The 24954-nt window shown below is 32.4% G+C and overlaps 1 protein-coding gene, 1 long non-coding RNA gene and 1 other non-coding gene across 3 annotated transcripts; 1 reads left to right on the forward strand and 2 right to left on the reverse strand.

Annotated features, from left to right (window-relative positions):
* Positions 1–6855: 6855 nt before the first annotated feature.
* Positions 6856–11606, forward strand: LOC107917253 (TMV resistance protein N). The gene is made up of 7 exons (XM_041075502.1): positions 6856–7616; positions 7741–8845; positions 9006–9046; positions 9137–9374; positions 9490–10569; positions 10649–11235; positions 11350–11606. The coding sequence occupies exons 1-7, from the start codon at positions 7099–7101 to the stop codon at positions 11441–11443; spliced, it is 3663 nt and encodes a 1220-aa protein (XP_040931436.1). The 5' UTR covers positions 6856–7098; the 3' UTR covers positions 11444–11606.
* A 1576-nt stretch (positions 11607–13182) lies between these two features.
* LOC121207187 (small nucleolar RNA U30) lies at positions 13183–13274 on the reverse strand. Its single transcript, XR_005902285.1, has one exon. It is a non-coding gene; the product is annotated as a small nucleolar RNA U30 (small nucleolar RNA).
* A 9116-nt stretch (positions 13275–22390) lies between these two features.
* LOC107917528 (uncharacterized) lies at positions 22391–23317 on the reverse strand. Its single transcript, XR_001689743.2, has 2 exons — positions 22924–23317; positions 22391–22600 (listed from the first exon to the last, which is right to left on the reverse strand). It is a non-coding gene; the product is annotated as an uncharacterized lncRNA (long non-coding RNA).
* Positions 23318–24954: the final 1637 nt, after the last annotated feature.

The raw sequence follows: 24954 nt of genomic DNA on the forward strand, positions 1-24954 counted from the left end.
AATTTCTTAACAAAATTTTTATACCATAATTATAACATGCTGTAAACCATAAATTAATATTAAAATAATTTTTTTGAAATTGAATTTGTGGTCCTGAAACCACTGTTCCGATTTCACTAAAAACGGGTCGTTACAAACCATCTTTAATGAGGCATAGTACAAAGAGGTCTAACTCGTGCAACAGATGTGCCTTCCAAAATGATTTTGGACACAAAACTAAGGATTGTTTCACTCTAAATGATCCAATCGAAGAAGTAGTGAGAAACGACGAGCTTGCCGAGTTTGTTAATCAAGGTGTTTCCCAGCAAGGTCAAACTTTATATGGTGATCCCAAGGGTAAACAGGAGATTAAAGGTACCATCCATGTAATCGTAGGAATAGATGAAGAGTGAGTAGGTTCTAGAGCAAAAAAAAATACGCAGATGAGAAGTGTGATGTCTATTAGCACCTTTAAAAGGTCATGTTAGTAGGGAAGATAGAGTGTTAAATTTGGTAATGATGATGAGGAGTTGATATGTGACGAAGAGGGTAATGATCTGATGGTTGTGTCTACAACAATCGTAGGTTTTAAGGTTAAAAAGATACTTGTAGACAGTGGTAGTGTAGTAGAAGTGTTATCTTGGGAAGCGTATCAAAAGATGGGGCTAAAGAAGCAAACATTATCCAAAGCTAGCCCATTATATGGTTTTGCAAGCTATCCTGTTGAGGTGAAAGGCTCAACCACTTTACCTGTAATCTTGGGGACGACAAGTACACAACTACGAAGTATGTCCAGTTCTTTGTTGTAGACTATCCCATGGAGTACAATGCTATCTTTGGGCGACCAATAATGAGGATGACAAAATTTCGTATTTCAACATTTTACATGAATATTAAGTTTCCAACAAGGACGGTGGTTGGGTTCTTACGATTGGATCAGTGAATTGTAAGGCAATACCATATGTTATTAGTTAAGCAAGCGCTAGAGCTAGTAGTTAGAGGACAGAGTTCACGGGGGATAGAGTTACCAAGTCAAGTCTTAGACTTGGATAATCTAGATGTGAGGGATAAAGAAAGAAGTAAAAAGCAACAGAGTATACCGAGACTTTACAGCTATTCTATGACAACTAGGAAAGAACTGTAAAGATTTCATCAGCGTTGGTAATAGAAGACAAGAGCATACTGATTCAGTGTCTAAAGGAAAACTTAGACCTTTTTGCTTTGTTAACGGTAGATATGCTAGGGGAAGACCCTCAAGTGATCGTCCACAAGCTAAATGTGCTCCCAGAGTAAAAACCGATTAAGCAAAATAAGAGGAAGTTTGTTCTGCAGGTGGCAGAGATAGTAAGATAGAGGCAGCTGAACTGTTATCAGTGAGTTTTATCAGGGAGGTTGAGCATCCAGAATGAGTCTCAAATGTGGTTATAGTGAAAAAAGCAAATGACAAATGGAGAATGTGTATTGATTTCACTAACCTTAACAAGGCATGCCCTAAGGACAGTTTCCCTCTACCTTCAATTGACCGTTTGGTTGATGCCTCTGCAGGTCACAGATTCATGAGATTCATGGATACCTTCTCGGGCTATAACCACATATTGTTGGATCAGGATGACTAGGAAAAGACACCATTTATCATTGAAGAAGGACTTTTCTTATAACACCATATACCTAGCCTGGTCGCCAAGCCCAGATACGGGATGCCACACCACTATCCCGTCTCATGTACATTGAATAGGAAGCTAGATTCAAGCAAACCGGTCATCTTTTGTTAACTCGTATAAGTTTTAAAACGTCCCAACAGTTATTTAACATCGTTACATGCAAATCATTCGCTAATTGATCATACACTCAGCCAGAATTATGTATAAGAGCTAATTAGAAAAATTCCATAAAAATGTCCATAGGTATCGATACTTGATTAGTATTGATACCACTTGGAAAAACGATACCAAATAAGCTTATTGTTTCTCGATTAAAAACTCAACTATCGAAAAATATCGGTACCACCAAACAAAGTATCGATATTTATTCCCTGAGTATTGATACTCGAGCAAAGGTATCGATACTAAATCTCTATTTTGTTTCCTGTACATTTTAATTCACAGAGGTATCATATTTTAGAGTTATTTTCACTTATTCTACTTTGGTGAAGTAGTACCTTATGAAACATATTTCGTGAAACATATTTCATAATGCAATTTATTCTTAAGAAAGAATTGTTTTTGGACGAGAGCTATTCCCGAATCAGGGTTATTTTGATTTGTTCCAAACATAAGCTATTCTCAACATAAAAATTACTTTGGATAAAAGTTGTTCCATAGTGATATTTTTCTATGAAGAACTTGTTCTAATAATGGCCCTAGTTCTAAATAGAAATTGTTTCAAATAACTATTGTTTAAAGCATAATTATTCTTGAAACGCAATTATATAAATGATAGTTATTCCAATTTTCAGTTGTTCTCAAATTACAGGCACTTTAAATTGTAATTATTCTAAATTAGATTCATGTTTTAAATGTAATTATTTTGAAGATTACTATCATTAAACAATTATTTTTCTGAATAAACAGCAGTGCTTTATTATTAACATTTAAAGCACAAATCTCATGAAACATTTTTTTTTGATATGTTAAAAGATAGAAATATTAATAACTACCTACAACAATAAACAAGATAACTTTACCTTACACTAATGTCATTTTTTTTCTTCCAACAAAGTTAACTGGACAAGAATTATTGATCATTGATTATTCCTACATGTTACAAAGCCAACGTGCAATAATCGAATAAAAAACATAAAATTATAAAGCTTCCAACTATCAATGGAACTAATTTAATTAAGCAAAAATTATAAATAGTAATTAATAAGGAAATGGTTAAATTATGATATTAATCTTTGTATTTTGTGAAATCTATAGATTTAATCTTTGTACTTTATTTTGGTCACTTTTAGTCCTTACGTTTTTCAAATTTTATAATCTCAATCCTTGCCAAATGATAATTGCTAAATTCATTAACTTCTAAGCTTTTCAAAATCTAATGTGATAAACATATTCTCATGTGTGTGATACCATATCAACTTGTTATTTTCACGTATTACTCACTAAAAATTCAGTTAATAGATTAATGGTTATCATTTGCGGCAAAATTGGAATTTCAAAATTTGAAAGTATGAAACTTAAAAATGATTCAATTGGATAATATGGGCTAAATCTTCAATTGTATGCATAGTACAGGACTAGTAATTGAATTTAACCAAATAAATTGATTGTTATTGTTTGGGTTCAAAATTCGAATAGTACAAAACTAAAATTAATCAAATAAATTACAAGGACAAAATCTACAACTTTTGCAAAGTATATGAGCTAATAGCAGAATTTAACCTAAGTAAAACGCTTTCATCTTGGCAATCATTATTTTTTATTTCCATGAATGGATTGCAATGTTTTTTAAATTGAACTAGTGGTTGAATTAGTCAACCATCAGTTGTCGATCAATCGAATCGATTCAATTAAAAATTATAAATAAATAAATAAATAAAACCTCTACACGTTTCAATTTCATGCTATGCTTTTTAGTTTGACTGGTTGCTTGGCAAGTAGAGGGAAATAGAAAGGAGTATTGTTAGTTTTAAATTTTACATAAAAGTCAAATCTTTCTTAGTTGAACCTATCCTAAGGGTTTAGAGTTCAATATTTTCTGTAAAGCTATAATCAGCTGATGTTTCTGCTACAATTAACTGAGTCTGTTTGTTAAAGGTGGAACATTTGTTCTAGGGTTTAGAGAAGAAGGAAGTAAACTGATTTGAGCTCCAAAGAACTCATCTTAACAACCCGTAAGAGCCCTTCCATTGCTACTCGATATGGTATTAGTACTAAGAAATTCTTGTAGGTTTTCCTGGAAGTTAAGCTCTTTCTAGTAATTTCATCTTTTGTCAACTTCTGGTGGGTCATGTTAAGGTAAGTTGGGGATCAGCAGTTTCTGTTTTAAGGTTAGTGAGTAGGAATGGAGTGTTTGGGCATTAAAGAATAGGACAGCATCAAGTTTGGAAGTGTGTGTTTGTACGTGAGCAGTGACATTTGGGTAATTTGCAAAAAGAATGGCTTACTGATAAATTTGACCACAAACATATGCATATTTTGTCAAAATAGCTCTAATTGTATTTTTGAGTTTTTTTTGCCATCAACTTTTGTTCTTTTTTTCAATCTGTATTTTCTAACAGATTTAATAAATAAATTCAAGGTTTCAATGTTTTTTTCTTTCAAAAGTTTCAATCTTTCATACATTTATTGAAAAGTTTTTCTACGGAGTTAATTTTTTTTAGATAATTACGTTTATTTATTTAAATTAAGAGTTATTTTTTTAATTTAATTTAATTTAATTTAATGTATTATTTATTTTATTATTTTATTATTTTCCACATGTAATTATCTTATTGGGTTATCTAAGTAATAAATTACATCTCATTAAAAATATTTTACATATGAAATTCTACATCATCCCCATTAATTTTTTTAACGGTACTTTCATTAAATCTATTAGAAAAAAGTAGATTGAAAAAAAAAAGAACAAAGGTTGATGGCCAAAAAAGGCTCAAAAATACAATTAGGGCTATTTTGACAAAACATGTAAACGTTAGTAGCCAAATTTGTCATTAAGCCAACAAAAAATTAATAAACGTTCTTTATAGGATATTTGAAAAGAAAATTAGATAAAAAGGCACATAAATATTTAGTCTTATTTATAAATTTAAAAAAAATTACTAAAAATGCATAGGAAAATAACTCCTATTTTTATTGTATCAAAATATTTTTTTCTTATTTACACAAAAGTAATTAAGTATAAAATTAAAAATTAATTATTGTTCTAAGAGATTACAAGTACAATTACAATTATAAACTTAAAAAATAGGTTTGTTTCGATCGAATTCGGATTTAAATATTTGAATTCAAATCCTACCCATATTTTAAATAGATTTAATTTTCCTAAGAGTTTTTAAATTTTGATGGATAACTTGATCCTTAAATCGATCTAAAATAAAATTATAAAGCTTAAAAGAATTTGCATTTTAGAATTTTTTTTAAAAAAAATTAGGAATAAATTTACATTGAAAAAGAAGGGCTGATGTGTAATAAAAAAAACATCGCTTAATATTATTGGAAGGACTATATTGTATACCATAAGAAGAGTTTACCTAATAATTTTTGTTTTTAATTTATAGAGATTACATTACATTATCAAAGTTTGAGCATCAATTTTTTAGTTCTGATTGCTAAAAAAAACATTATCTATACTTATTATAAAAAATTTAATGATGTTTATGTTTCGGGTTAATCAGATATTAACTCGGTTGAAAAAAGATTAATACATTTTCTTTTAAATGACTATTATGATGATTCTTTTGCCCTTTTAAACTTAAGGGACCGCGAAGGGTTAGGGTTTTTTTCTGGTTGGCCTTTAAACAGAGATTGCTTACTCAAGCAAAGCGACTAAGCGTGGTGTGGGAAGTGAAGCAAGGTATCTGATCTGTGGCCATGAAACAGAGGATGTTCTTCATGCTATAAGGGACTGTAATGCAGTGAAAAATGTATGGTTCCGAATCGTCCCTTCCTATAAGTTAATCTTTTTTCTTTTCAAGTAATTTACCGGAGTCGCTTGAATGCAATTTGGATAATCGACTCAATTTAACCTGGTGGAATGTCGATTGGCCGTGCTTATTTGGCATTGTTGCTTGGCGGATATGGAAGAACATGAATATATACACCTTTCACGGGGTCCTGTGAATTACAGAGGAGATCGTCAAAGGTGCATAGTTGGACCAACCAATACATTTCATCTTGCAAGGAAGGAACCCTAATGAGATTGAGCTCAAGAGAAGAGATAGTGAAAATAGGAAGATTGAGTCAATTTAGATCCGATGGAGCCTTTAAATTTAACACAGGTTATGCTTCAACAGGTGGTGTATTGAGAGTCACAATAGCAAAAGGTTACTCGGGTTCAATTGCATATTGGGTAAATGTTCTGTTTTTGATGCTGAATTGTGGGGCATCCTTGATGGTGTGACGTTGACACAAGACAAAATACATGATAGAATTGTGATACAGTTAGATAATATGAAAGTTACAGAGTTATCAATGAGTCCTTCATGAAGGAATCAAATTCTACATTAATCAAGCGTATCTTACAGCTTTTACAAAATGAGGAAAATTGGTTGATTGAATATGTTCCTAGAGACGAGAACAAAGAAGCTAATAGTATTACCAAGTTGGCATTTAGCAGGGAGGAGAGTCTACAGTTATATGAAACTTCTCTTCTTGAAACTTTCTAGTATTTCATAATAGTTTCATTTTGTTCATCAAAAAAAAAAAATTAAAAACCATATATCAAAAAATCGAACTTATGTTTGATAAAATTTACATACAATTTTTTTTCATAATGTTTTTTCTTATATTTTCACATAACCTATTAATTATTTTAGTAACACCAAACATTATTGCTAACATAACATTACAACATTATAGCATTCACCAAAAACTTAAATGAGAAATTAGGAAGAGTAATTGAGTTCGAGTTCTTTGTTGCTCAGACTCGATAAATTGAGAGCTATATTTGTGTGGACAGGGAAAATGTGTTGGATTGTCGGATTCTTATAATTAAGTGAGAAAAGAAAAAGAAAAAGAAGATGGAAAAGAAAGAAACAGCCAAACAAAATCAAATGAAAATCGAGAAAATAAAGTTAAATGTGTCAAAAACAAGTAGAATGCCTTTTCTTTTTAACGTCAATTTCATGTGAATTACTATTCCTTCAACTTGGTTTGTCTTTTGCAATCATTACAATATTTTATTATAATTTACTCTAAGGTGATAATCAAGTTTATTGTAGATTAATCATTAATCTCTAGTATAAGAGCCGAGTTGCTACTACTCACTCTCCATCAACTTTCCTCCAAATATAGCACTTCTTAATGTTTGTTCTGAGAAACTACCTCTCTTCTTTTGTTTTCAGTTTGCTTAGAGGTGTGTTAATTGGCCAGCCTTTCTGCGACAAAAAAGAATCTTGAAAATCTTCAAGTACCAAGTAAATCCCATCGATTTCTTCAACTTAGCTCCTAAGTTCCAATGGTTAGATTCGATAATGAGACATCCTCCTCTTCCTCCTCCTCCTCCTCATCTTCTTCAGTTTCTCGAGGGAAATATGATGTTTTCTTGAGTTTCAGAGGTGAGGATACCCGCAGGAATTTCACGGATCATCTTTATGCTGCATTCAAAAGGAGAGGAATCATCACTTTTTGGGATGACGAAAAGCTCGAGACAGGTGAACCCATAGCACCTGAGCTCTTCAAAGCAATTCATGAGTCATGGTGCTCTGTAATCGTTTTGTCGGAAGGGTATTGTTTTTCGAGTTGGTGCCTAGAAGAGCTTTCCGAGATTATTCAACAGAAAAACGACAAGGGACATAAAGTCTTCCCCATTTTCTATTATGTGGATCCATCTGATTTGAGAAAACAAACCGGAAAAGTTCAAGAAGCTTTTCTTAAGCATGAAAATAATTTCCAGGACAACAAAGAGAAGACACAAAGGTGGCGATCTGCTTTAACTCAAGCAGCTAACATCAAAGGATGGCACTTGAGTAACAGGTAACTATCATATTCTTTCACTTCAATAATATCTTACCAGCATCAAGTTTGAAGTTTGAGGCATTAGCTAAGGATTGTGCCCTTAAAGTTTCACTAAGCTATTTCCTTTGCTTTGTATTTGAAGGCATGAATCAGAACTTATTGGAGAAATCATTAAAAAGGTATCAACAAAATTATGTCAAACATTTGCAAGTGCTCCTAATGACATGACTGGAATTGAGTCACGTTTGGAAGAGTTAAATTGCAAAATAGGCATAGGGGAGGAAGATGATAGTGTTCAGATTATAGGGATTTGTGGTATGGGCGGGTTAGGTAAAACAACTCTTGCGAGATTTGTTTATACCCAAATTTCAAGTCATTTTGAGGGCCAAAGCTTTCTGGCCGATGTTCGTGAAATTGCAGAGAAACATGGACTTGTTTGTTTGCAGAAACAACTTCTTTCCCAAATTTTTCCAGAGGAAAGTTTCAACTTTTTTAATGTTCATGATGGGAATGACATCATACGTCATATGTTATCTCATAAAAAGATTTTTGTTGTTGTTGATGATGTGGATAACATACAACACTTAAAATGTTTGATAGGCAAGCGAGCTTGGTTTGGTTTAGGAAGCAGGATCATCATAACAACAAGAGACGAGCATCTGCTGCAAATCTACGGAGTGGATGATGTGTATAATCCGACGAAATTGAATGCCAAGGAAGCACTTCGCCTTTTCAGTTTGAAAGCTTTCAAAAGTGAAACACCTGCAATGGAATTTTTTGAGCTTTCTAAACGTGTAGTGGAATATGCCAATGGCCTTCCGTTAGCTCTTGAAGTTTTTGGTTCTTTTCTGTCTGGCAGATCAGATGAAGTTCAATGGAGAAGTGCTATTGAAAGACTTAAAAAGGAGTCCAACAAAGAAATTCTAGACAGGCTTCAAATAAGCTTTGATGGGTTAGAACAGTCAGAGAAAGATATATTTTTAGATATTGCATGCTTCTTCAAAGGAGAAAACAAAGATATGGTAACCAAAATTCTTGATGGTTGTGGCTTTTTCCCGGATATTGGAATAGATGTTCTCATCAAGAAATCTCTTATAACAATTGATGAAGACAACAAATTGTCGATGCATGACTTGTTACAAGAGATGGGAAGGAAAATTGTTTACCAAGAATCTCCTAATGAACCTGGAAAACGCAGTAGATTGTGGGAGGAAAAGGATACTAATTATGTGCTAATAGAAAACACTGTAAGACTTCAGCACTATTAACTGTTACTCCACCCTTGAATATTTGTTGATTCATACGATACTAGGATGCAAGTCTACCTTTGAACTATTTTTGAACGTGCATTGCACTGTTAAGTCATTAAATTTACCATATTAATTAGTTGATTGCTCTGGTTTTCAGGCAACGGAAGCTGTTCAAGGTCTAGTCATCGATTCTATCAGGTGTAAATTCATACACCTATCTGTGTATATGTAGTTGATTACTCTGTATATTGTAAAGCTCATTCCACTTTTTCCTTTGGTGGTTATCAGGAAACAGAACACTTGGACTTTGAGTGCTGCTGCCTTTTTGACGATGAACAGGCTAAGACTGCTCAGAGTCTTCAATGTCCCAAATTCTCGTGATTTCAAATATCTTAGTAGCGAGGTAAGGCTTTTAGAATGGCATGGATATCCTTTCAAATCCTTCCCTTCAAGCTTCCAACTAGAGAACCTGGTTGCACTTCTTCTGCCTTATAGCCGCATTGAAAAATTGTGGAAGCCAAAGATGGTAAGAGTTACTTTGTTTGATCAATAATTTTGACCAAGATAACATAAAACACAAAATACCAAAAAGAAAATGGCATTTCATCTTTGGTTTTCTTTTTCATTGTTTTCTTTTACAGCCTGTATATAATTTAAAATTGGTCGACCTCAAAGGCTCTAAAAACCTTGTGAAAACACCAGACTTCAGTATGGCCCCAAATCTTGAAAGTTTGATTCTGGAAGGTACTGGAATAGTAGATTTTGATCCTACCGTCAAGTTTCTAAGGAGGCTGAAGCTTTTGAATTTAAGAAACTGCAAGAGACTTAGGATTTTCCCATCCAAAATTGGGAATGGATCTCTAGAAACATTAATTCTTTCAGGTTGCTCAAATATAGAAAGGATTCCAGAGATTGTTGGGGAAATGGAATGTCTGAAAGAGCTTTGTTTGGATGGGACTGGTATTAAAGAACTTCCCTCTTCAATTGGACATCTCAGGCGTCTTATGTTGCTAAATTTGAAAGATTGCAGTAAGCTTGAGAGTCTCCCAAGCAGCATAGGTGGGTGTGAATTCCTTAAAACTCTTATTCTCTCAGGCTGCTCTAAACTTAAAAATTTTCCAGAGAGTTTGCAACAACTAGAATCTTTGGAGGAGCTTGACCTAAGTGAGACTGCCATAACGACACCACCATCCTTCATTTTTCATATGGAAAATCTCAAGTTTCTTTCTTTCCAAGGATGCAAGGGACCACCATATAGAGTACGATCACATTGGCGTTTTATTTCTAGGCCCACACCAAGACTTAGTACGAACTCTATGACCTTGAAGCTACCTGTTATTTTGTCTGGTTTGAGTTCTTTGAAGGAGCTGAATTTAGATGACTGCAACCTTAATGATGGGGCTATTCCTGATGATATTATCAGGTTGTCCTCATTAGAAGCACTACGACTTTCTGATAACAATTTCAGGACCTTGCCTACAACCCTTGGTGGACTTTCCAAGCTTACTGATCTAGTACTGACTGACTGCAAAAGGCTTAAATCATTGCCCGAGCTACCAGCAAGCATAAAATTATGGTTAGATGGTTGTGCTTCATTGGAAGTAGTTGCACAGTCAACAACAGCTTGCCCTTCAAGGCTTAGTGGATATATTTGTGCTTTTAACTGCTTCAAATTGGCAGAGGGTAACAATGCAGTAACAATGCTGAAGACACGTCTGAAGGTTAGAACCTTTATTTTTCGCTATTATCGCTCCCATTGATTTATGGTACAAGTTTCAGCAAAAGTGTCTTTGTTTGCAGACAGTTGCAAATGCAAGAACAAAATATTATAACATTTTCATACCAGGAAGTGAAATCCCAGTATGGTTTAGCAGTCAAACGGATGTCTCTTCAAAATCTATAATAAAGATGCAATTGCCTCCCAATTTTCTGAATGATACACAGTTCTTAGGATTTGCTTTCTGCTGTCTTTTCTTCTCTGACTTCAATAATAAACCTTGGAGGGGGGAGCATATTTCCTACAGAACTGTTATCCATGGTAGAAATTACTCCCGACAAGTTGAAAGTTCTTTCTGTCATTTAAAGGGGAACTCTACAAGGGTGACCGAGGATCACCTTTGGATACATTATTTGCCTTGTGCCAAAATAAATTTGTCTTCCTTGGTGGAATTAGCTACTCCACTTCAAATAGAGGTTGTAGTAAACATCTTTGGCATCAATTCCGTGGTGAAGAAATGTGGAGCTCGAATAGTGCATGAGAAAGATTTGGAAGAGATGGATCATACCATAAATGAGCATAGTGAGCCAACTTCTTCAAAATTTGATGATATCCATTCAAACGATGGATCAAACGAGAATAATATCGGCGCGCCCGTCAAAAGAAAATGGTTAAGCTTTCACTTATTTTCATTGTATTCCTCAAATCTTCAATGATTGATATATGCTATTGTCTCCTGTTTTGTACGGCTGATTTACTTCATATCTTCGTGCTTTGCTTCCAGGTTGAATGCGAAAGCAGGTGATCAGCAGGGGAAAATTACTCTATTTTGTGCATCTTGTCAATCAGATATTGTAAACCATCGACTACTCTCCTAGCTCTATATATTATTATCCATTTCCTTTCATATAGATTTATCTTTTCCGTACAAGTTGTGTTTCAAATTTTTTATAGGCGGAAAATACCATTGGTTAAAATCATTTAATTAGCATTTTTTTATTATTTTTTAATAATGAAATGGACTACAAGTTATAATAGAAATTTTGAAGTATAGTCATTCTATCTTAGGATAACATTCTGACACATGCGTTCAAGAAGAAATTGAAGCGAATCATTTCCTTCTTTTGAGGAACCCTTGTACTCTAGGGAGAACATTTTCAGACCATGTGTGCCATAGTAAAGAAACTATATCATAAAGAAAGCTCCTTGGAATTGTCTTTTTCTTTTAGCATTATTCTATTAGTACATCCCAAAACATCTTAACTATTGCAATCAAACCATGTCCATATGTTTATAAAGTTCAGACATCTTAATTACAAGAGATGAAGCATGAAAATTTACTCTTGAAAGCAGCCTTTTGAAAGTTAATACATGATGATCTAAACATTTGCTTCCATAAAATACTAGCGTCTAGAGGATGACCACTATACTGTATGGATTTTGAAGGATTATATCATGTATCCATACCCAAATGTGTCATACACAATTATAACATACATATACTTCATGAAAAATGAAGAGTCTGAGGTAATATAGATTGAGAGGTGCATAGAACTAGAATTCAATGTACAAAACAGGAAAATTGAAATTAAAGTTCAATTAGCTGCCAACAAATTTTTATATTGCAAATAGAGATTTATCGTTTGAATCAAATTGTTATCATGTTCTTGAGAGGTCGGTCAATTTGCAAGCCGAGGTGTTATTTCTTAAAAGGTTTTTTTATAACAGGAGACTACTATATGGTTGTGCTTAGTAGCTTTCAATTGCTCTGCTGGAAAGTTGGCTCTATACTTTATCAAACAAAGAATGTCATTGAAATGTCTCATTTGATTATTTAGTGTATCAACATAATGAAAATTTTAATTAATAAAATATTTTTCATAATATAAAGAATATTTAGTATAAATTTAAACTTAAAATTAAAATAATAAAAGCTTTAGTTTTATATATATATATATAAACTCTTCAAAATAATTGATTTTCCTCCCCTTGGAAGAAAACAAGTTACAGATAAAATTTACCAACTAAAATTAATTTATTGTTAACTTATGTACTAAGATGTGTTGGAAAAATTAAGGGTAAAGTATAAAATAGTCACTAAATTGTTAACTTCATTTTATTTTGGTCACTAATGAATTAATTTTTTCGATTTAGTCACTAAGGTTATTGAAATAAAATATTTTGATCACTCTCCGGTTAGTTGTCATTAGATGAGTCACAAAAAGCTTATGTGGGGTTTTTTTTAGTCTAATAACAAATTTAGCCCTCTAATATTTTGATATTATATCAATTTGATCCTAAATATAAATTATTCAACAAGTTTAGTTGTTAATATTTATAAAATTTGTCATTTTAATTCAAATTTTAAAAAATTCAATAAGTTTAACCCTCAACATTTATAAAATTTATCAATTTAGTTCTAATTTTAAATTTAGCCCTAAATTTAGTATCAAATGATATAATTAAAAACAATAATTCAAATAAATATTCAAGTTTCCAAAACATTTTGCTTATTTTAGTTCTTTTTTAATTTTGCTTCACTTTTTTTTTTTGTTATTGGTAAAATAAGAATAAACGAGATCTGATAAAAAAAATTATGCAAAGAGAGAGAGAAAAGGCTCACAAAATGTTTAAGAATGGATGAAAAATTTCATCCTCATTTTTACGAATCAAATTAACGAAATTTAAATTTCTATAATCATCACCGCCCCCTTTAATAATACATAAACTTAAATTGAAACATTGGCATCAATTTTCAAATCAATGAATGATATAGCAAATGAAGAAATTGCCTCCAAACAACTTCGTCTTTCACAATGGTTTTGGGGTAAAGTGCATTTGCAAAGATTTCCTCTTAGTTTTTTAGGATCAAATTGATAGTGTCGAAACCATTTTTTTAAAAAAGAGGTCGACTTATTTTTTAAAAAAACGAAAATGGAGTCGCCATCGATTTTTTCGAGGTGTAATCGGACCACCTAGTAATTTGGTCGTTTTAATAAAATATTTCCATTTACTAAAACGTTGATTTTTGGTCTACGAAATTCGAGAAAGCAAGTTTGGGAGTCGGTTACGTGCGAGGAAGGGTTAGCACCCTCATCACACCCAAAATTGGTACCTAATCCATTAATTAATGTCTAAATGTCGAAAATTAAAAATTTGAAATGATTTTTAAAATACGATCCTTTTTTTTATCAATGTTCATTTTAAAAATGCTTGAATTTAATTGAAACGAGCTTCAAGGGCCCACCCGTCTCGAGATAACAAAATGCCACATCCCGTAAGTTAGTACGCGACATTTGAACCCTCGAGAACAAGTTTGCCTTTAAATTTTTTATCGAAACTTTATATATTTTGAAATCTAAAAGAATATTTGGCTATTTAGGTTTAACAAGAAAATCGAAACCCCGTAAGTTAGGGTACGATTTCTCGGATTTCCAAAACACGAAACATTGCCTTTTTTTTTTGAAAATTTTCCTTTTGAATAATAACGAGTATAACACTCAACGATGTGTATTATTTTGTTTGAAATAAAGTGAAATGATCTACATTGGATAAATACATGAACTTTGAAATGACTTTAATGAAACGAGAATGAATGACGATATAGAACATGACATAATAATTTGCGAATAAATATTGCAATAATGAATCACAAAGACATGAAAATACGAATAAAGAATTATAAAACACAATGGCAATAATCATACAACACAAGTTATTTTTTATTTCAACATTAAGAATCAAAGAAAAAAGGAGTGAATGATATAAAGCGATTTAAAATAAACAATAAGACAATTTTAAAATGAATAATGTAAAAAAAATTAAAATAAAATATAATTTTAAGTAAAGGGTATAAAACAATTTAAAATAATTGATATATATAAAACAATAAATATATGGAGCAAACTCAAAACCAAACAATTTATAAAACATTTTAAAATAACATAAAGAAATTTAACATAAATAATATGTAAAAAAAATTTTAAATATCTAACATATAAAAATACATATATATATATAAACAGTTTAATATGAGTTATATATAAAACCTTAAAATAAAAATAATAAAGAGGTTTACAAATAAATAATAAAAAAATTTAAAACAGTTAACGTATATAAAACAATATAACTAAATAACATATAAAAATTCAAAATAAATAATATATATCAAATAGTTTAAAATAAATAACATATAAAAATATTTAAAATGAATAATATGTAAAACGGTTTAAAATAACTAATGCAAAAGACTTAAAATAAAAATATAAAATGACTTAAAATAATATACAATAAAACATTTTGAAATGAATACTATAAAAAATTTAAAGTAAATAAAATAGTTTTAAAATAAATAATATATAAAAATATTAAAATGAATAAATAAACAACAAATTAAAAAGAAGTTAAAGTCCAACAGATTAGGGACCAAATCAGAAAAGAAATGAAATTAAAAGTAAAAACCATAATAAAAAAACGAATTAAATAATAAAATAAAACGAAGGACAAAAAATCAAATGCGTAAAAATACATAGGGACTAAATAAGAAATTTAACCCCCTTTCCAGGACATGTGTCCTTTTTCAAAGCGTCAGTGGGTCAGGGACCCGATTGAAAACTAAATAAAATTAAAAGGTAAAATTTATAAAAAACGAAAATAGCAAAAAGGACCTAACTGAAAAGCGCCATAAAAGCGGGGGGGGGGGTCAGGGTTGCAAATAACCCATTAAGCAAAAACAAGGGGATCCCCCCTAGTGTGGGTCAGGTCGCATGGGTCAGAGGCCCAAAACGACATCGTTTTGGCCTCTGCACCCCATCACCAAAACGGCGCCGTTTTGTTCTTTTTACTTAAGTCAAAAAAAATTTTAAAAAATCTTATTTTATTAGGGTTTTTGAAAAAAAAATTCAAAGGACCACCCCACTTTTTATTCTCTCTCAACCTTCTCTTTCGCCGATCCTTAGCTTCGTTGGTGGTCCTCCGTACTCCACCATGGCTAGTGGCCGACGTCTTGCTAAATGGGTTTTTTAACCCTCGTTTTCTTTACAAATCTGAAGGCCAAGCCTTCTCAAACCAAAAGCCAAAAGACAAAGACCCTAGCGCCCCTTTAAATCCAGCCCCGACAACAGAGAAAGGATCTCTGACGACGAGACTTTTGGGCGAGTCCAAGTAAACCTTCCCTTTTTTTCTTTAAATAGATTTGTAAAAAAAAAAAGCACAAAAAAAAAAACCAAGGAAATATCAAAACTAACACCTTTTGGAACTTCTATTCTTTTTTGATTCTTAGTGTGCGTTCTTCCCCGAAAAAAATACAAAATGCCTATTGTAGTTTTTATAGGCCATTACAAACTATTTTTTTTCTATTTTTGTTCTTTTCTATTTGTTTCTATTGCTTGTTGGCTTCTATTGTGTGTTCTTCTTGCTTTGCAGGTGTCAGACACGCGTAGAGGTGTTAGCGGTGTGTTGTAGCCAAAGGCAGGCCTAGGTGGCTGCTAAGAGCGGCAGCAACAAGGCCTGGTGGCTAGGGTTTTCTTTTTCTTTTTCTTTGGATGAGAGTGTTTAGTTTTGTGGGCTAGGGTTTAGGTCATCTGATTGGGCCTTGATAATTTGGGCTGGTGTGGTTTTAATTGTAATTTGGACTTTTAAAATTTGGGACTTTTGATTTATTTATGTGTTTGGGTTTCCTGATGGGCTGGACAATTTGTGCCCGTACAAATAGAATATGCATACATTAAAATATTAAAGGACTAAATTTATTATGAGACCAATAAAAAGTTCACATCAAATTTTCATCACTCATTTAACGGCAACTAAAGGAGGAGTGACCAAAATATTAGACTTCGAAAGTTTAGTAATTAAATTGAAAAAATTAATAGTTCAGTGACCAAAATAGAACAAAAACAATAATTTAGTTACAATTTTTGTAGTTTAGTGAAGGATTAATAATAATTTTATCCATATACATGCAATAATAAAGTTAGTTACTTGTCCCAATGACAATGTATCTACCTTCAATGGAAAATGGGTATCGTTATTGTTAGGCTAATGTTTGTTCTTGGTGGAAATGATTTATATGGAGGTATAGTTTTAGATTATTTGAAGGAACACTTAAGAGATCTATATTGTCATGAATATCCTAAACAATTTCATAGGGATAAGAAAGAATTTATCTTGAAGAAAATGTTAATTTTAATGTTTAAAATATTGTTAATATTATTTTATTTTAACTAGATTTGTTGTTATCTTTTAATGACCAATCATAGTCCTTGTAGCAGATTTTGGATATTTTAGGATAAGGATGATGACTAATATTTGAATAAAGATCGTGTTTTGGATAAGAATAATGACATGAACACAAATAATTGGTGCTTAGGATATAGTTTAGATAAAGTTTTCTACTATAAATATGTGTAACAACTTTAGTTTAAGCATTCAAGTAAGAAACAAACAAAAAACTATCTTTAATTAAATGTATTTATCTTTTTAGAATTTAAGTTAAATTAGACTATCTCCCTAGCACTATAAATAGGGGGAGAAGTGACTCTATTTGGGGTGTTAATCTTTTTCTATAAGCACTCTCCCCCTGAAAGGCTAGGCTTTTGTTTCTTCATATTTTTTTTCAATAAAATTCTCTTTTCCATTTTTATATTTATTTTCTTTTCCACCATTATCATGAGCCACTAAAACCTATCTAGCCGAAAGTTGTCAATATTCCCCAAAAAGGGTTCTTAAAGCCTAGAATCTGTACTTAGCCTTCTCGCCAAGTATTAATCGTTTCTCCGCACTACGGGCTGACGCTTTCGTTCATGGCCCTTAAGAAGTAAGCTTTTCAGCATATGCAAAGGCGGCCGCTTTGTATGTTTTGGAAGGATTGCACAGTCGGTTCGTTAACTTACTGCGTCAGAAGTTGGCGAGCCAAAGAGACAAAATGGCGTGGGATTCTCCATTGAGAAGCGTTGATCTAGCATAGATTCTAGTTAGAGCCAGGTTCCCTAAAAATCATAAGTCTAATCTTTGGAGCTGGTGGTCGTAGGCATCCTCTTCTATTATAACTAGCTTACTTGAGTTGAGAAGGGTCATTTAAAAGCCGAGAATCGAACCCAAGGCGGAATGAGACAACTGGAGGCTGGAATCTGCCAATAAGAATTTCTTTTCCTTCAACTCTCTTTATTATTTTTATTATTTTCGTAATCACAATTTCAATCAACTTTAGATTCTATTTTTTTCATTTTTTTCCCAAATCAAATCTTTGATTCTGTTATTTTTATTTTTATCCTGTCACGCGGGTTTTCTTGGGCACGATTCTGCCCAAGATTTCGAGAAATAAGCATTCGTATAATCCGGTCCCTGAGGATTCGACCCTACTTCTCCTTTACTGTTATTTTTTATTATTTTATAGGAAATAGGATATTTTTGGTGCCTAGGGGCAATAAGAATCCTTTTGTGAAATAGGATATTTTTATTATTTTATTTCAATAAAATGTATTCTTTTTGAGTAAATAATCTTTCATTCTTTATATATTCTTTTGTTCTTTGGACTATTTTCTTTGCACATATGCTTTCATTCTTCATTCATGATCATACCATACAAATAATTATCCTTAGAATAATTTTTTCTTTGGAATTTGCCTTTGTGCCTACAATAGGTCCCCAGATATCAATGACATGAGTAACGCTGTAACTGACTCCCTTTTGGGGTGAGATATGTGTTTAAGCGGATCTCAGACTTTGAAGATGACAGAAATTGTGACTTATGTCTTGATTTTTTAAGGACGATAGAACAAGATGAAAAATAGATCCTACTTTACAAAGGGTCAGTGAACATTGTGAGTAAGAGGCAGAGATTGAAACCTGAGTCATCACAAAGACAAAATGAATCGTCATTGAATTACTCTAAGGATTCAAAGATGTTTTCACATGATCATGTCGAGATATATTTGAGATATTAAGACCTGTGGATGATACAAAATGTCTATACAGTGCCAGAAGGACACATGTTAAAGGTTTCATGGTAGCCACGCTAATCATGAGGTTCGGGTATTGTTGATCCACCATGGAAGGGGATTGCATTGGTTAAAGCCACATTCATTTCTTCACAGATTTTCTCTATATGGGGCAAGAATGTTATCAGGCCATTCTCATTGATTCATCTTGGCAGTCATTGATTACTTCACGAAAGGGGTGAAGGTCGCTTCATATGTCAATATTACAAGATCGATAGTAATCAAATTTCAAAAAAAAAGGGTTGCTGACAAGTAATGTCAGAAAGAATCACTTTCAAATACAACTGCATAATGTCAAAAGTTTGCAGTCTGTTCAAAGATCAGACACTATATCACAGTGCAGTAAAGGCATTCAAAAAGAAAAACAAAAGTTCAAAAAAAAAAGGAAAAGCAAATAATAGAACAAAGGTCATAGTGAAAAATGACTGAGTCTTGTAAGGATTGGTATAAAGAAGTTATCATTTACCCTCTATGTTTATCGAACGTGGGCCGAAACCTTCACCGGGGCAACACATTGATTTATAGGACTGAAATAGTTTTTGAAAACAAGATTCCTTTTCTTCAAGTCTTGGCAGAATTAAAGTTGGATGAATCAGAATGGGTTCAATCTTGATATGACCAGTCAAATTTAAAGGATATCCGTCACAGTCAGATGATGCAGGTTTATGACAGAAAGGTTTGTCCTCGAGAATTCCATTAGGGGAGTTTGATATTGAAGAAGATCCTTCTTATACAAAAGGACTTCAAAGGAAGAAATATGTCAATCTAAGAGGGACCTTATGTAGTAAAAAAAGCCTATTTTGGAGGAGCATTGATATTGACTACCAGGGTTTGCCCAAATTGGAGCATTCAAAATGCAGTCAAAGAGTATTATACCTAAAATGGGAGAAGCCAAGGTGAAAACCCGCAAAGGACACTTTGAGACTTTTTAAAAAAAATCAAAATAAAAAAAGAAATAAAAAGAAATAATCAAAAAAATAAGAAGAAATAATCAATCAAAGAAATTGAAAAAAGAAAGAAAAATGAAAGGCTAGGGCGAAAACCCACAAAGGGCGCTTTGAGACCAAAGGGGATTTGAGTTGAAAACCCGAAAAGGGCGGCTCAAATTTGGATCAAAATTGGGCATACAATAGTCTTGCTATGCCTAAATTAACAATGAAAGAATAATGTTATGTCTTGGGGCATTGACAAAGTACTCCAGATCCCCTAAACACAGATTGAGCTCAGAATGGTCTTCAAGAAGTTGGTACGGAGAAGCTCAAGCTGCGATATCTGGGGCACCTAGCTTTTGATTTTTTACCATTTTTTTTTTATCTTTGATTACCTTTTTCTTTTCAGGTTACGTCCAATAAGTTTCTTTCTTGGTTGCATTTGCTTATTTTTTTCGAGATATGTTCTCAATTAATTCCTTTCTTGTCCATGGTTATGATCTCTTTCAAGCATTTTGCATTGAAATAACAATTTTTGGGCTAATAATACTTTGATAAATGGGGGTTTCGCATATTACTTTGGGAAGTTTTTAAATAATACAGGAACCTGAAACAGGACTATTGTTTAAAACTCACCAAGCTTAAGGGTTGGAAATATTTAAGCCCAAATTGAGATTATCTCCTTGGATTTTCTGTCAAAGATATTAATTGGTGTTATAATCTCGGTAAAGAATGAGCAATTGGATTGTTCTTGAAGAAAGAAAACGGTATTCTGTATTCATGCAGATATCAGACATATACATCTGTTCATTATACCCAGGGAATGGTATAACAGATAAAATTGATTAAAGATCCTATACCTCTGAGTTGTCATAAGATGGATAGAGGAAATCAAATGATTATTCCCCTGAAGTTGCAGTGGGAAGTTCAAAATTTATGTCCCAGAAGTCACAGTGTAAGGGACTCTGGAATTACGGCGCGGCAAGCTTGCTAAACAGAATGTGATTGTTTTTTTGGGTTTTCTATCAAGAATATCAGCCGAACAAGATGGCAGCATAATAAATCAGTGATAATGCTCTGGTGAACAATGAGCAATGATGCCTTAAGCATTTTTTACCAAGAAAAAGGAAAAAAAGATCATTTTCATCTTTGCATTCATATATCATTTATAACACATCTAGTTAGGAGCAGTTGATTCATTTCGATCATAGCATCCTAATTATTTGACAACAGCATCACATCTAGTTAGGAGCATTTGATTCATTTCGACCTTAGCATCCTAATTATTTGACATTAGCATCACATCTAGTTAGGAGTATTTGAGTCATTTTGAGCATAACATCCTAATTATTTGGCATAAGCATGATACATGAACCGAGTCTACAGGACAGGTCCAAGAGGACGGTGTAGTAACATCGGTGAAGTCAGATCTTATATTCCTAAAGTTGCAGCAGAATAGATCGAAGAATACAAACCTTATATCCCCAAAGTTATAGTGGAATAGGTTGATGTAATAGGTCTTATATCCCTGAAGTTGCAGTGGAGCATACCCAAGACAGTAAATCTTATCTCCATGTACCAACAATAGAGCAGATTTAAGCCACAAACCTTATCTCCCTGCGGTTGTAGTGGGGCGGGCTCAATATACAAGTCTTATCTCCCTGAGGTTGCAATGGAGCAAACTAAAGATTGAAGGCAAATCTTATCTCCATGTATCGGCAATGGAGAAGATTTAAGCCCTAAAGCCTTATTTCTCTGAGGTAGCAAGAGAGCAGGTTGAAGATTGAAGTCTTATCTTCCTGAGGTAGCAAGGAAGCAGACTGAAGACTGAAGATCTTATCTCCTTAAACAGTAGCGGAACATATCAAAGATGGCGAATCTTATCTCCATGTATCGGCAATGGAGCAGATTTTACCACTAGCCTTATCTCTTTGAGGTAGCAAGAAAGCAGGTTGAAGAACGAGTCTTATCTTCCTGAGGTAACAAGGAAGCAGACTGAAAATTGAAGATTTTATATCTTTAAACAGTAGGGGAGCAGATCGAAGATGGTGAATCTTATCTCCATATATCGGCAATGGAGCTGATTTTACCACCAACCTTATCTCTCTGAGGTAGCAAGAGAGCAGGTTGAAGATTGAAGTCTTACCTTCCTAAGGTAGCAAGGAAGCAGACTGAAAATTGAAGATTGTAAAAGGCAAATCTTATCTCCATATATCGGCAATGGAGCAGATTTAAGCCCCAAGCCTTATCTCTCTGAGGTAGCAAGAAAACAGGTTGAAAATTGAAGTCTTATTTTCCTGAGGTAGCAAGGAAGCAGACTGAAGATTGAAGATGGAAAGAGGCGAATCTTATCTCCATATACCGACAATGGAGCAGGTTTAAGCCTCAAGGCCTTATCTCTCTGAGGTAGCAAGAGAGTAGGTTGAAGATTGAGTCTTATCTTTCTGAGGTAGTAAGAAAGCAGACTGAAGATTGAAGGTCATATCTCCCTAAGCAGTAGTGGAGCAGATCGAAGATGGCAAATCTTATCTCCATGTACCAGCAATGGAGCAGATTTTAGCCACTAGCCTTATCTCTCTGAGGTAGCAAGAGAGCAGGTTGGCGATTTTGGTCTTATCTTCCTGAGGTAGCAAGGAAGCAGACTGAAGATTGAAAATCTATTTCCCTAAAGCAGTTGCGGAGCAAATTGAGGATGACGAATCTTGTCTCTATGTATCGGTAATAGAGCAGATTTAAGTCACTAGTCCTATTTCCTTAAAGTTACAGTCAAAATTCAGCAAAACCGGGCAAAATTGACCCTATTTAAAGTTTTTGTTGTATTCTCATTACACGATAATGAGCAAAGAGGGGCAGTGTAACAAGTCCATTTCGCCTGGGCCCACATAAAAAACCAATATCATAAATAAAACAAAAAATAATAAATTAATTGTCCTAAGTCTGTTCACAAATAAAAGCCCAAATTTATTAATAGTCCAAGTCTTTTAAATAAAGCCCAATTTCCAATCTAAATAAAATAAGCCCGATTGGCCCAGCACATTTGGAGTCTCTGGAAACCCTTGCACTGCAGCCTCAACAACGGCTTCTTCATTGCTCCGTACGACATTAGAACCTGCGAGAAGGAAGAAAATAGCAATAATCTAATCCAGTAAATTGTATAGCTGGAAAAAGAAAATAATTTTGGATTTCTTTATTATTTCATTAGATGTGGCTATAAAAGCCAAATGAAAATACTGTAAAAGGGATCTTCTTTTCCTAGAAAGATACCCGCATATTGAAAAAGCAATAGAGAAAAAAATCAAAAAAGGTGATTCAAGTTTTCAATTTCTTTCTTTTAATTTTGCGATCTTGTTTTTTTCCTTTTGGAATATTTTTTTTCCCTTTTCTTTTCTCTTATATTTTGCATGAAGTGAATAAAGAAAGAGGAGTACTTACCTCTAGCCTCCAATTGCATCTCTTCTGTGCATGGTCGGCCACCAAGCTTGATGGTGGTTCGGCGATGTCCCCGAATTGAAGCCCTAACATTTGATTTGTTGTTTGAGAAAATGGCAGATTGTCATTCTTTTTTTTTCCCTTTAATTTTGATTGCAAAATGGAACGGTGCCGTGTTGGGGGGAGGGAATGAGATCCGTGCGATCCATGCCCTTTTGCTTAAAACGAGGAATTTGCGCGCTAGGTCCTCCATATTCGCGCGAGTCTTCGATTGCACCTTATGCGTCTTACCTCGTTTTTTTGAATTGGACTTTGTAATTTGTATGTATTTGCAATTTGGTCCGTGCTTTAATGCTGTGTTTTGGGATCTGGATTATTTCTAGCTTTAGTCCCTTGGCCTTTGCACACATTACGCGTTAGTTCTCTGTTTAATTTCCAGAATTTGTAAATTATCCCTTTTATTATGATTTTATTTCAATTAAGGTTTTTCATCATTTTTTTAAATTCATTTCACATGCATTTTTTAATTCTTGCTTAATTATTTTTATATTTTGAGTTCCTTTGATAATTGTATTTTGTTTTAAAGTCGTTATTGTACAAATTTTTTTTATCATATTATTTTAACATTTTGTATAATATTTTATATAAATATTTTTGTACATTATTATTTATATATAAGAAATTCATGATAAAATTAATTTTATTCCATGTATATTATTAATCTTATATTATTTTATACATATAATTTCTTTTAAATTTATTCATATATTTTATTATATATCTTTGTTGTTTATAGAAAAATCCTACATATCTCATATATCTTTTAAATTATTATTATATAGGTATGTACATATATTGGTACGTATGTTTGACTTATAAACATTATTAAATTCACGTATTTTATACATATAGTTTTTCTTTGTGTACATAATTATATATATATATATTTTAAATCTGTTACATATATAATTTATAAGCTAACTTAATTTTATAAGCATTATTAATTTCATGCTATTTTTTTACAAATAATTATTCCTAAATCTATTTATATATACATGTTTTATGAATCTATTATGTATTATATCTTATCATGTATTTTATTATTCTTTCGTATTTTATATTATTTAAGTTATCATGTACATTGTCAACTTTTAAAAAAAATGACTTTGTGTTTAAAATATTTTGCATATAATTTGATTCAAACTTTTATTCTATAATATCTATTTCAATAAATATATATCCTTAGTCTTTATGCAAATTTGTCAACTTATATATTATATGTTGTGTTCATTATTTCATCATTACTTAAATGTCTTATACCATATTGACTTCAAATTTCCATTTATTTTGTACATGTTTTGTGGATCGTTTTACATTGTGTCATATTTATTATTGTTGTATATTATCTTGTCATTATGTTATTTGTTATATCAATTGTTCTCCATTCATGATTAAGAATTTGGTTACATTTTACTTAGAATAGTTATACATAATTGTTAAATTTATTAATCGTGGTTTATTGTACTTTATGTGTGCATATTATCTCATGTCTATTAATCCCTTTTCTATACAAATGTTTTGTTATAATATATTAAGTATTCCATCTATTTTAAAACAAATAAATGTGTTTTGAGTTAATTTCCAATTTTCCTTATTATTCAAAAATTTTGAAATAAGTCAATATCCGATATTTTGGAATTCGGGAAGTCGTGCCCTACCGTGCTGGGTATGATTTCCCGGTGAATTAAATATTTGGATATCCTTTTATAAATTTAGTGTACGAGTTTTTAAAAGTCAAAAATCAATCGTATTTTTGAAGGTATAAAGGATCGTATCCAATCGTGCTAGGTATGATGCTGCATTCTTTGACACAAGAGAATTTTAACAGTTAACATGAACTATTCACACATTTTAAAGAATCATGCTATGGAAAATCTTTTTTCTTAAAATCTTTGATAAAAGAGCATCGAATCAATTTGGTACCAACTTTTGGGCGTAATGAGGGTGCTCATCCTTCCTCATGCGTAACCGACT

Source organism: Gossypium hirsutum, chromosome A01 (assembly GCF_007990345.1).
Source record: "Gossypium hirsutum isolate 1008001.06 chromosome A01, Gossypium_hirsutum_v2.1, whole genome shotgun sequence".
NCBI lineage: Eukaryota > Viridiplantae > Streptophyta > Magnoliopsida > Malvales > Malvaceae > Gossypium > Gossypium hirsutum.

What these genes read in the sequence shown, in the direction of transcription:
- LOC107917253 (XM_041075502.1), top strand. Translation starts at nt 7,099, where the DNA reads ATGGTTAGATTCGATAATGAGACATCCTCCTCTTCCTCCTCCTCCTCC. An exon ending in CTAGTCATCGATTCTATCAG is followed by an intron (nt 9,047 to 9,136) that starts GTGTAAATTCAT and finishes GGTGGTTATCAG; the next exon opens with GAAACAGAACACTTGGACTT. An exon ending in GCGCCCGTCAAAAGAAAATG is followed by an intron (nt 11,236 to 11,349) that starts GTTAAGCTTTCA and finishes CTTTGCTTCCAG; the next exon opens with GTTGAATGCGAAAGCAGGTG.